This window comes from Agelaius phoeniceus, chromosome 13, assembly GCF_051311805.1.
Source record: "Agelaius phoeniceus isolate bAgePho1 chromosome 13, bAgePho1.hap1, whole genome shotgun sequence".
Lineage (NCBI taxonomy): Eukaryota > Metazoa > Chordata > Aves > Passeriformes > Icteridae > Agelaius > Agelaius phoeniceus.
The window spans coordinates 390304-401034 of NC_135277.1; the positions used below are offsets into that span (position 1 = coordinate 390304).

Consider the following 10731-nt stretch of genomic DNA (forward strand, 5'->3'; position numbering starts at 1 on the left):
GCAGGGACGCCGATCTGTGCGCACGTTTATTGGCGGAGGCGGACGCGGCCCGGTCACGTGGGCACGCCGCGCGCCTCGAACAGGCGCTGCAGCGCCCCCTCCAGGGCCGCGCTGCTCCCGCGCAGCCCCGACACCACGCGCGCCGCCCACCGGAAGTATTCCTGCACGCGCTCCTCCGACCACCCTGCGGGGACATGCGCGACGTCACTTCCGGCCCCAAAACACCGGGGCCGCCCGCACTCCCCGGTCCCAGTCCCACGGAGACACCAGCACACACACACCGGCACTGACACCAGCACTGCCCCGCCGACACACACACCGGCACAGACATACTGCCCTGCCTCCGGCCACTGCCGCCCCGGCCCCGCGCGGCCGCGGGGCCCCTCTGTCCCTCGGCCCCTCGGCACAGGCAGCAGCACCAGCCGTGCTGCGGGCCGAGACGGCGGGGCCTGTGCCCGGTGCCGCTGCGCTGCCGCCGTACTCCCCGCGCACCCCGGGCCCCGGGGCCGGCACCTTGCGGGGTGCAGCGGTTCAGGTCCCGCAGGTTGTGCAGCTTGTCCGCCAGCTTGACCAGCTTGGCGCGGCGGCTGCAGGTGGGAGCGCGCTCGATCTGCAGCCGCTTGCGCTCCATCTTGGGCAGGGTCTTGTCGTCCGTCACCTCCTCCACCACGCGCCGCACCTCCGCACCGAACCGCTCCTCGATCTCCGAGAACGTGGTGTCCGTGTCCTCCACTGTGTCGTGCAGCAGGGCGGCCTGCGGCGAGCAGGGGACGAGGGGGCTGCGGGAAGCAGGCAGGGCAGGGCAGGGCAGGGCAGGGCAGGGAGGACAGGCGTTACCTGCAGCACCACCATGTCCGTCACGCCGGCCTCATGCGCCAGGATCCTGGCCACGGCTGCAGCGAGAACGGAAAGGTGGGAGGAAGCGGCGGGGAACAGGCAGCTCCGGGCCCGGACACGGGGGCTGCGCCGCACGGTGGGCAGCGAGGCTTCCCCGAGGCCAGCCCTGGGCTGGGGACACCCCGCGGGCACATCCTGCGCGGTGGATCCTTGGCTGGAAGGTCCCAGGGCTGGCAGTGCCCCCAAGGTGGGGCTGTCCCCAGGCCTGGCAGGTGCGGCTGCGGCACGGGGGCCCCTCAGCAGCTCCCGCGGGCCCCAAGCACGGCAGGGCAACAGGGGGGCGGCAGCCACACCTAGAGCCGGGGCCGGGGCTGCCGTGCTTCGTCAGCTGTGCCCCCATCGGACCGAAGGACACGGTACGGGACAAGGGACACGGGTGTCTCCCGGGACCAGGGCGAGGGGCTCCCGGGGGCTGGCAGCGCGCCGGGGCAGGAGGGGTTCCAGGGTGGGCGGTGCGCTGGGAGAGAGGGGCCGCGGTGCCGGGGGGGTTCCGCACCGATGGGGTGGTTGATGTAGGGGGTGCCCTCGGGATCCTTCCGCCGCTGCTCCTTGTGTTTCCTGGCTGCAAAGTCTACGGCCTCCAGAAGCCGCGCCGCCTCGGAGCTGATCCCCGCGGCCTCGGAGCCCATCCCCGCCGCCTCGGAGCTGATCCCCGCGGCCTCGGAGCCCATCCCCGCGGTCTCAGAGTCCATCCCCGCAGTCTCGGAGCCCGCGGCCGGCGCGACGGAAGCGGCACAGGCAGAGGCGGGCCCCAAGTGCATTTATTGCGCGCCGGGCCCCGGCCCGCCCCAGCCCCGCGGCAGCCGGTACAGCAGCGTCCCGTCGGGGGCGCGCACCTCGCGCCCGTCCCCCGCCCCCCGTCCCGGTGGAGGAGCCGTGGCGGCGGCGCTCAGCGCCCGCTGGTCCTGCCGCAGGCGGCGGCGCGCAGAGACACAGCCGCGGCTCCGCAGCACCCGCCGCACCACGTCCGTGCTGACGCCAAAGCCCTGGGCCAGGCGCTCCAGCGGCCACTCCTCGGGCAGCTCCCGCCGCAGGAACCTGCGGGCACGGGCACGGTCACCGGAGCGGTCACCGGGGCGGTCGGTGGGCGCCGCCCGCCCGGCCCCGCGCTCACCGCAGCTGCTCCATCGCCTGCCAGGTCAGGGTGCGGTCGGGGGCTCCGCGCCCTCCGCCCAGCTCCCGCCGCAGCCGCTCCATCCGCGCCGCCCGCCGCCGCCGCGCCCTGCGGGGAACACGCGTGAGCTCCCGGGCCGCCGCACGCCCCGCCGCGCCCCGGCCGCTCCGCACCTCTGCGTCTCGTCCAGCGCCGGGTCCGGCGGCTCCGGGTCCCCGGGCCAGGCCGCCGCCGCCCGCCGCGGGGCCCGGGCGAGGAGCGGCACGGCCCGCAGGGCGCGCCGGAGCAGCCCCGCCATGGCCCGGAACAGGCCCGGGGACGGGCGGGGCCGGCGCGGGGAGCGGCCCCGGCGGGAGAAGCGGGCTTCCGACGGGTCCTGAGCGAGGTGGCCTCCGGAGGGCTTCGCCGCAGGCGGCTGTGCAGCGGGCAGGGCACAAGCACCAGTCTCCGGTCCTGGCAGAGGTGAAGGCAGCCGGGGCAGGTGGCTGGAGCCGTGCTGGGCCCAAGGCTCTGGTCAGGGGGCTCAGCAGCTGACTCCAGAGTTGATGGAGGCAGCCAGCAGCTGTCCTGGTTTCATCCTGCAAGTCCTGGTTCTCACGCAAGCACACACGGGAGGAAGGCTGAGCCCTTGGCCGTGTTACCTGTGCTTTTCAGGCTGTGAATCTGTGGGGCACTGGCATGGGGCAAGGTGCTGGCATGGTGTGACACACCGGCACGGCGAGGCTCTGCCAGGGTGTGAGGTGTGTGTGTGCTGCGCCTGAGCGGCAGTGGCGGTGGGGAGCTCCACAGCACAGCTGAAGATGCCATCACCTGGGGCCTGCTCTGGGCTGGCTGGGGAAGTCGGGGGACAACTGCCCCCATCGGAGGATGACCGACTACCAGCATCACCTGCAACAGCACAGATGGGTGTGGGGCCGTGCAGAGCCAGCAGCTCTGCAGGTCAGCAGCCCCCACTGCCCTTGCCAGTGGGGCTTGGTCCTGGCAGCCCCTCCTCTGGCCCTGCTCCCCGGGTCCTGAGGCTGCAAAGTGGGTGAAGCCGATGCCAGGGAGCCGGGCTGGGAAAGCATGGAGGGTGAGAGCATGGGCAGGGAGCAATGTGGTGGGAAGAGATTGGGGGCTATGCTGTGTCACCATGTCCCCTCTGACCTCCAGGAGCAAATGCACCCCTTTGACTTTCCTGGCTTCTCACACTCCCCCATGCCTGCACATCAACCCTTGATCCTGGGAAACCACCCATGGTTCTTCCCTGTGCCTGCAGATGGGATCTCCAAGCCTCAGAGGTTTCCAGTGGTAACCAGTGCCCCAAGCAGAGCACAGCGACCCTTTTGCAGTGTCCCAGCATCCCTGAGAGCTCCATCGAGCCCAGCCGTTCCTCCCAGCCTGGCGAGGCCAGGAGCACCCAGGGCAAGGTGGTGCGTACTTACAGCCTTCAGCCTGGCTGGCGGTGCCAGGGAGGCACTGTTCCCTCGGCTGCTGCCCCCGGGGGTGGGCGCAGGGCGGGGGGAGCGCTGCCCCCGCGGCCGGGCCCTGCAGCCAGCCCCCGCCCTGCGCCCGGGAGCCTTTGTGCCGCGCGTGGCACGGGATGCTCTGGCCTCGAATGCAGAGGGTCTCCATGTCCTTGGGATCTGGGCCTGGTATGTGCTGTGGCAGGCCCTGGGCTGTGGGGCTGGGTACAGCCCTGTGTGCCAAGGGCCGAGCTGGGACTCCCAGGAATGAGAAAAGCATCATTAAATTGTGGGTGTTGTGCTCCTCAATGACATCCCAGGGAAACAGCAGCTGGAAGGAGGGAAGGAAAATGGCCACGGCTTACTTCTGTAGGCCTTGGCAGGAGATGGGAAAGAAGAGTCTCTAGTCGCACCCAGGTGCACATTGAAGCATCATACCGCACTTTGTCCCCAGGTATGTCCCCAACACCATTCCAGATTCATCATCCTGAAGGCACAGCAGCTCCTGCGCCTGCAGCAGCCCCCATCCTGCCCCAGCAGAGATGCTCAGTGCCCAACCCTGCACCAATCCACTTCTGTGTGGGGTGGCTGTGGGCAGTGCCGTTACCTGGCTCTGCAGCACGTAGGGTCTCTGGGTTTCAGCCGCGGGGAGCAGCTGGGAAAGCAGCTCGGTGATGCCCAGCCCTCGGATCTGCTTCTCACGCAGCAGCAGAGCATTCACTCTCCTCTTCTCTTCGTGTTCCACAATGTTCTGGGGCTTCATGGAGTTGTACTGCACACGCTGCACCTCGGCAGAGAAACACCTGAGCTATAGCAAAGCTGAAGCTGGGATAACACACAGGTGAGAGAGCCGTGAGCTGCTCCAACCCTGGGGACAGTTACAGTCCCGGGGGGGACAGAGATCCCAGTGAGAGCCAAAGTGGAAAGGCAGAACACTGGTGCTTGCAAGTAGTGCCAACACAAGTTGTTGACTCTGAACTTCAGGCAGGGAGTCAAACCTGGAATTTCTGCTCCATGGGTGCACCAATGGCTCAGCACAGCTCCCAGAGCCATATCAGTGACTTAGAGAGCCCACAGACGTGCTGACACTGACGTACCTTTCTGTCCCACGACTTGGTGCTTCTGTAGGAAAGGTGGGTTGTAGGAGCTGTGCCTTTATTCCTCTCTGTTTTCTTCTTCCTGACAGCTTCCAGCTTTTCATTTTTCAGGCGCATCTCCTCCAGCTGCTGCCTGCCACACAACAGCGCAGTCACTCACAGCTCAGAGTCACAATAGCAAAGGGCTCTGGGGCAGATTTCAACCTGAGAACATTTACTGCAGGCCCAAGTTCTGTATGAATAGCCCATAATAGAACTGTCCCAAAAGAGGGAATGGGAAGCTTGTAAAGAGACTTCTAAAAAGAGAGATGCCCTTGCATTAGGCTGTATTTGCCCAAAAGGAGGGGGACATTTGGGAAGTGGTGTCTCCAGGGTCCAAAAGTCAATGGACTACTGCCCTTTCCTCTCTGGAGTCCATCCAAAAGGAGCCACTTTGCTGTGGTACCACAGCACATGCAGGCTCCTTCCTTTCCCCTCCCACTCTCCCCTCTTTCTTACACCTGCCAAGCAGCAGAGTTGCTCCCCAGGAGGGATCAGGAGCAAGTGGTCTCCATGCCACCTGTGAGAAGTGGGTTTCCACAGGAGCAGCATACCTGGCATACTCTTCTCTTGCCTTGGATGCTGCTGTATCCTGGAAGAGGGACCTGCTCTGCTGGAAGAATGGCTCGTACTTCTCTGTCCCAGGTGCTGGGTAGATGCGTCGGAACCCCCCCAGGTGCTCGTTCTCGTAGGTTTCAGCCTGTGCCAGCCAGGCAGCCTGGGTGCTCTCCTGCTCCCTGCGCCTGCAGCGGGAGGGAGCACAGAGAGCTGTGGAGGGAGGCTCTGGCACAGGCAGAGGGTGGGGCTGACATGCTCAGCATGTCCCAGGATTGTCCCAGCACTCCCGATGGAAACAGCAGCTGGAGAGAGCCACGGCCTGCCTGCCAGGCAGCAGGCTCACTGAACACAGGCTTGTGAAAGGACATAGGGCAGACAGAGGAACGGGAAACCCTCAGTCCTGGAAAGGACCCCTGCCCTGGAGAAGGGTACCCCCAGTTCCTGAGGCAGGGCTCTGAGCATCCCTGCCAGCCCAGGATGCTGGCACTGCCCATCCCCAGCAAAAGAGATTACAAGCAGGTGCAGCTTGGGGAGAGCTCTGTCAGGGCCTAGAGCACAAGGTGTCACAGATCTCCTGGCACCCAGAGAGCAGCCCTGGCTCCTCCTTGCAGGATGCAGATGGCTTGGGAGAGCTCAGAGGCTGCACGATGCCATAGGCTCTGGGAGCTTCCACAGCCAGTCCTGGTGTTATCCTGCTCTGTCGTGCCCTGTCTTTGCTCACTGGGACCTGCAGCACTGTGGGGGAGCAGCAGTACCTGGACTCCCAGGGAGTCTGGCTGGCCTGGAGGAGCCGTTCCTTTACCCGCCGCTTGTCTTCCTCCAGCACCTTCTTTCTGTCACAGGCGTGCACATTGATCAGGTTGAAGGTGTCACACAGAAGGGCATCCTTCACCTCATGGTCTAGCTGAGAATCTGTGTTGAAGCTGGGAGAGTGGTTCACCTGCCAAGACAAGCAGGTAACCTAACCTGGCACCCCAGCCGCGCCCCGGGATGCTCTGCTCCCTGCCAGAGACAGGAGCCACACACAGCACTCTCTCCTGCCCACTTGTGCCACAGGTCACTGGATCCCACCCCACAGGGTGCAGGCAGGGGGCAGCTGTCACAAATTCAGGGTGCTCACACAACAAGGCACCTGAAGGCTTGGGAAACTCGCTGTTGTTAGATGGTGTGCAGGAAATGGGTTCTCTTGGATCCTGCTCACAGCAGGTTGTTTGGCTTCAGAGCCTGGTTAATTCTGTGAGCAAGGTGGCTCTTTTGAATCAAACAAACCCCCTGTCCTAGTGGCCCAGCTCTGAGCTCTCCACTCCTTCCTCACCTCCAGCAGCCATGGCTTCAGCCTTCTATCCAGCAAAATGTCAAAGCCCAGGATTTCAAAGCAGGCGCAGCCAGTAGTGTGGTTGGAGAAGCAGCTCTGGTAATGGTGTTTCAGCACAGGGTGAGCAGAAATCAGTGTCTTTATAACGATGTCATCAATATCTGCCCAGAGCTTTGATGTGTCATAGTTGTGCTTTGCCATCCAGGCATTCAGGGTGGACAGTTTCCTGTGTGGGAACAGGGGGTGGTAAAGCTCAGCTGTGTCACCCCAGGAAGGCTGAGGTAAACCCGTGTCCCCAGGCAGTGTTCCTGCAGTGCTGGGACATGCCAGTACCTCTTGCTGCCCACCATGTCGTCCTTGATGAAGTTCTCATTGTGTTTGTTGATTGCATAATTGGTCAGGTGCATGCAGATGTCACCCTGGCAGGGAACCACAAGAGATGTTTGTTCACTCTGAACCACTGAGCAAGACCAGGAACAGCTCCACCAGATACTCCCATGTTCTTTTCTGCCTGGAGCATGGGCAGAGTTGGAATAGTGTGGAATTGAGCATTCTTAGCAGGGCCAGAAGCAGAACATGCTGCCCAGAGACACCAGGGGCGGGGGGAGGCTTCACTCTGCAGGTTTTCAAAACCTCATCGGGTGAGATCCTGAGAAACCAGATATGAATTTATTGTTGACCACGTTTTCAGCATGAGGTTGGAGACCTTCCAAGGTTCCATCCAAGCAAATAATTCCACAATTCCATGGTAATGCCAGTGAACAGCCCAAATGTGGGGCCTTGGGGTAGATGTACTATCCCTCCTGAAACACCTCCTGTGAGGAGGAGGAAGGAGCATAGAGGAAGAACAGGAAAGCATCAAGCTGGGACTCCTGCAACCCCCAATACCTGCCTTTTCAAGGCCTGGAATGCCCCCAGGACAAGTTAAGGGCTGATACCTACAGATACTATATGAGTTTTTTTAAAACTTCCTCTTTACCAGGTTTCTCGTGCTGTTATCGATGTACCTCATGGTGGCAAACCGGGCCAGGCCCTCCTTGTAGAGAAAGATCTTCAGTGGGTCACAGGATGTGACCAGCACGTAGATGCGCATGTCAAACTTGAAGCCATCGATGAGGAAGGGCTGAGAGGAAAGAGGCAGGAGCAGGGGTGAGCTGAGGAACTGCTCCCCTGCCTGTGCTGCTCAGCAGGGGGACAAGCTTTGTCTGTGTCCCCGATGTCCCACAGCCACACCAACACCTCCAGCAGAGCTGAGGAGACCCGGGGAGCATGGGGGATGCTGGAATCCTACCCCAGTGTTCCGGGACTGTCCCAGTACCTCAGAGATGTACTGCTGACAGATCATGCGCTCCCCGTGCTTGATCTCCTCTGGGTGGTGGGTTATGAAGATCCCTCTTCCCTGGCAGCTGTTGTCGGGCTTGCAGATGAATGTTCTTGCTTTCCTCATGGATCTATAGGCATGGAAATCTCCGTAGCTGTGCAAGGGAGGGGTGACTATCACCAGCTGCAAAAAACACCCCTCTGAACTCTCTCCTAACAGCTGGGTACTGAAACCATGGTGCTGCAGCCCAGCACACACTGAACTTCTGAAGGGGATCAATCAAACTCCCATTCCGAATCTGCAGGAGTCACAGATTGGTCTCTGCGTGACCCGACCCAGCCTCCCCATCCCTCCTTTTCCCTGCACACATCTCCAGCTCTGCTGGGAGGTTTGCTGAAGAGGTCACAGCAGTGTGTGCCAAAGCAATGCAGGTTTGGGCTCTGGTGCCCAGAAAGAGCAGGCCAGCAGCCTCCCTGCCTGTGTCCCCTGTCCCCACGGCGCTGACCCACACCACTCACTCGGCTGGCAGGCACCACGTGCGGGGGAAGATGTTGTACTCCTTGGGGAAGAGCCGGAGCATGCGGTTCAGGTTGCGGGCCAGCAGGTCCTTGCGGCACAGCTCGATCATGCCTGGGAAGTGGTTGATTTTCTGAAAGTGGTGCAGAAAAACCCTGATCAGTGGAGCCCTGCAGGGATGGATTCTCCCAGCCCCGAGGAGAGCCTGTGCATGGAGAACCAGCAGTGAGAGGGAAGCCAGGCCTGTGGCTGCCTTGAACTACTGCTGAGGGGTGAGACTTGCTACAGCTGCTTTATGTGGGCTCCACTACTGATTTATCTGCCTGTTCCATCTTAGCCCTGGAGCAGCATAAGAGCTGTTTATTTCACAGCACATCACAGGGCTGGGACGCTGCTGCTCCCACCACAGCTGCTGAATGCTGCTGATGACACCAGCCAGGGACATGGCACAAGCAGAGGCATCTGAGCCTGCGCCCTGGAGCCGAGGTACAGATGGCACACGGCACTGCTTCGGGTGCTTCTGTTCCACTCTGCCACGTGTTGTTCCACAGACAGCCCTGTGTCCCGAGCAACGCCTGCTGGGCAGGTGTTCTGTTTACCTGGAAGCGCTTCATTTCCATGAGGCGCTCCAGAGTGACCGTGCTGTCCGTCCAGTACACCGTCCACTCCTCGTGCTCGGCCGCCTCCTTCAGCCCGCAGTGCTGCGCCGCCCGCCGCACTGTGCCAAGGCAAGCAGTGACAGGGCCAGCCAGGGACCACGGGCAGGGGCTGACACACCCCAGAGAACCGGGGAGGGAGTGTGAAACACACCTCTGCCCGAGGGGCTGACACACAGGGGCTGACACACCCCCAGGGGATGGAGCATGCAGCTCTCCGGGCTGCTATTCCCCTCTCAGAGGTACAGGGTATTGGCATGATCCCTTGGAAGGTGTCAGGAACACCAGTTTTATCTGGCCAACGCCCCAAGCCTCTGGCTGCAAGTGTTCTGGGAACTCCTAACCCTCTAATCCCACCTGTCCTAAGGTGCCAGGGCCCCTCCACAGCAGGGCTGAACTTCCCATGGGTTTTACACCTCACAGGCAGATTACAAGTGTTGTGAAGGTGTGAATTTAATCTCCCAAATCAAAGGTCTTTCAGCAGCAGAACACAGCTCTGCAGGAAAAGGTCTCTGTTGGTGCTAGTGCCAAGTATGAATTTGGCAGGGCTGATGGGGATCCACGCACACCGAGATCCCTTAGCAAAGTAGATTAATATCAGCCCTCAAGGGCCAGGAGTGTGTTCTTTCAAGATCCAGCTTGTAGAAGGAGAGTGGGAGGGGAGAGTGGACCAGCTCCCTGGGGTCCCCAGGGATGAACAGCACAGGGAGAGGCTCCAGGTACAGATCCTGCCTGCTCACCACCAGATTCACCCTAAACAGCTGACAACCCTCAGGTCCTGTCTCCAAGCCCAGGCACTCCCTTGCACTGTACCTGATGGAACCCTTCTTGCCCATTTTAGCAGGCAGCTGGCAAACACAAGTGTGTGGGATGTTGAGGGCTCCTGCTGCTGTTGCACATTTTAAATCGGGAGAAATCTCAGTCCAAAGTGTGACAAACTCCCCACTGACACGAACAGGGCCCTGTGCCAGTCGCTGGCAGCAGTGAATAAACCAGCGGGAACTGGGTGCCAGGAGCGCTGCTGGCTGGGCACACCTGGGGAGCCTGCGGGTCCCTGCCCCTCTAACTTACCGCTGTCGTACTTGCAGCCGCTCAGGTTGATGGAGGGGACACTGGAATAGAGACGAGATGACAGTAGCTCAGCGAGGCACCGGGCAGGGCACACAGTGGGGACAGCCCCGATGCCCCCCACACACAGAGCACACCGGGCAGCCCGACCGAGCCAGCCCCGTTCGCTACAGCCCTAAGGAGGCGGGCAGGCTGCTCCTGGGCACGGAGCCGTGCCCGACTGTGTCACACAGGGGATCCTTGGGGCACTTCCAGGGAACACTATTTATTTTGGGTCAGCGGGACCCCGCACCGGCCCCCGGGGGCTGGGGAGCGCCGGGCACCGCCTGGGCACTGTGCCACGGCTGGGCTGGGGCCGGGACCGAGCGCGAGTGAGGCAGCGGGAGGCGCCGCTGGGAGCGGCCGGACGGGCTCCAGCCGGACCCTGCCGGGGCTGCGGTCCCGCACTCGCCTGCGCTTCCTCCGCGGCTCGGGTCCGGCGGGAGCAGCGGGACGGTACCGGGGGGCTGCGGCGATGGGCGCCTCCTCACTCGGAGGGGTTTCCGGGGACGGGCCCGGGCCCACGCTGCCCCGCCCGCCGCCGCCCGCCGCCGCCATCACACCGCTCCCGGCTCCGCCGCGTTCCCATGGCGACCGCACCATAGAGCCGGGCATGCGGCCAGAGCGGCCTCGCGCGGCCACGTGACAGCCACTTCCGTGTCCTCC

At 62.7% G+C, this 10731-nt stretch overlaps 2 protein-coding genes across 3 annotated transcripts; both read right to left on the bottom strand.

Moving 5' to 3' along the window:
• Nucleotides 1-8: 8 nt before the first annotated feature.
• HDDC3 (HD domain containing 3) lies at nt 9-1658 on the bottom strand. Its single transcript, XM_054641822.2, has 4 exons — nt 1394-1658; nt 838-893; nt 514-754; nt 9-184 (listed from the first exon to the last, which is right to left on the bottom strand). The coding sequence occupies exons 1-4, from the start codon at nt 1656-1658 to the stop codon at nt 54-56; spliced, it is 693 nt and encodes a 230-aa protein (XP_054497797.2). The 3' UTR covers nt 9-53.
• On the bottom strand, nt 1641-10680 carry LOC129126090 (tubulin polyglutamylase TTLL13-like). Of its 2 annotated transcripts, XM_054641823.2 has the most exons (16): nt 10478-10680; nt 10030-10070; nt 8902-9020; nt 8305-8435; nt 7784-7940; nt 7445-7588; nt 6799-6884; nt 6466-6691; nt 5906-6090; nt 5147-5335; nt 4554-4686; nt 4064-4237; nt 3436-3787; nt 2653-2899; nt 2012-2119; nt 1641-1935 (listed from the first exon to the last, which is right to left on the bottom strand). In XM_054641823.2, the coding sequence occupies exons 1-16, from the start codon at nt 10678-10680 to the stop codon at nt 1659-1661; spliced, it is 2772 nt and encodes a 923-aa protein (XP_054497798.2). In that variant the 3' UTR covers nt 1641-1658. The 2 variants fall into 2 exon arrangements, with proteins under 2 accessions (XP_054497798.2, XP_077041712.1); XM_077185597.1 differs by lacking the exons at nt 1641-1935; nt 2012-2119 and adding an exon at nt 3895-3984 and having other exon boundaries at nt 2431-2899.
• Between the last annotated feature and the right edge of the window lie 51 nt (nt 10681-10731).

What these genes read in the sequence shown, in the direction of transcription:
- LOC129126090 (XM_054641823.2), bottom strand. Translation starts at nt 10,680, where the DNA reads ATGCCCGGCTCTATGGTGCGGTCGCCATGGGAACGCGGCGGAGCCGGG. An exon ending in TGAAGCCATGGCTGCTGGAG is followed by an intron (nt 6,091 to 6,465) that starts GTGAGGAAGGAG and finishes TTGTCTTGGCAG; the next exon opens with GTGAACCACTCTCCCAGCTT. An exon ending in CAGGCGATGGAGCAGCTGCG is followed by an intron (nt 1,936 to 2,011) that starts GTGAGCGCGGGG and finishes CCGTGCCCGCAG; the next exon opens with GTTCCTGCGGCGGGAGCTGC.
- HDDC3 (XM_054641822.2), bottom strand. Translation starts at nt 1,658, where the DNA reads ATGCACTTGGGGCCCGCCTCTGCCTGTGCCGCTTCCGTCGCGCCGGCC. An exon ending in CGGACATGGTGGTGCTGCAG is followed by an intron (nt 755 to 837) that starts GTAACGCCTGTC and finishes TGCTCGCCGCAG; the next exon opens with GCCGCCCTGCTGCACGACAC. An exon ending in GAACCGCTGCACCCCGCAAG is followed by an intron (nt 185 to 513) that starts GTGCCGGCCCCG and finishes ATGTCCCCGCAG; the next exon opens with GGTGGTCGGAGGAGCGCGTG.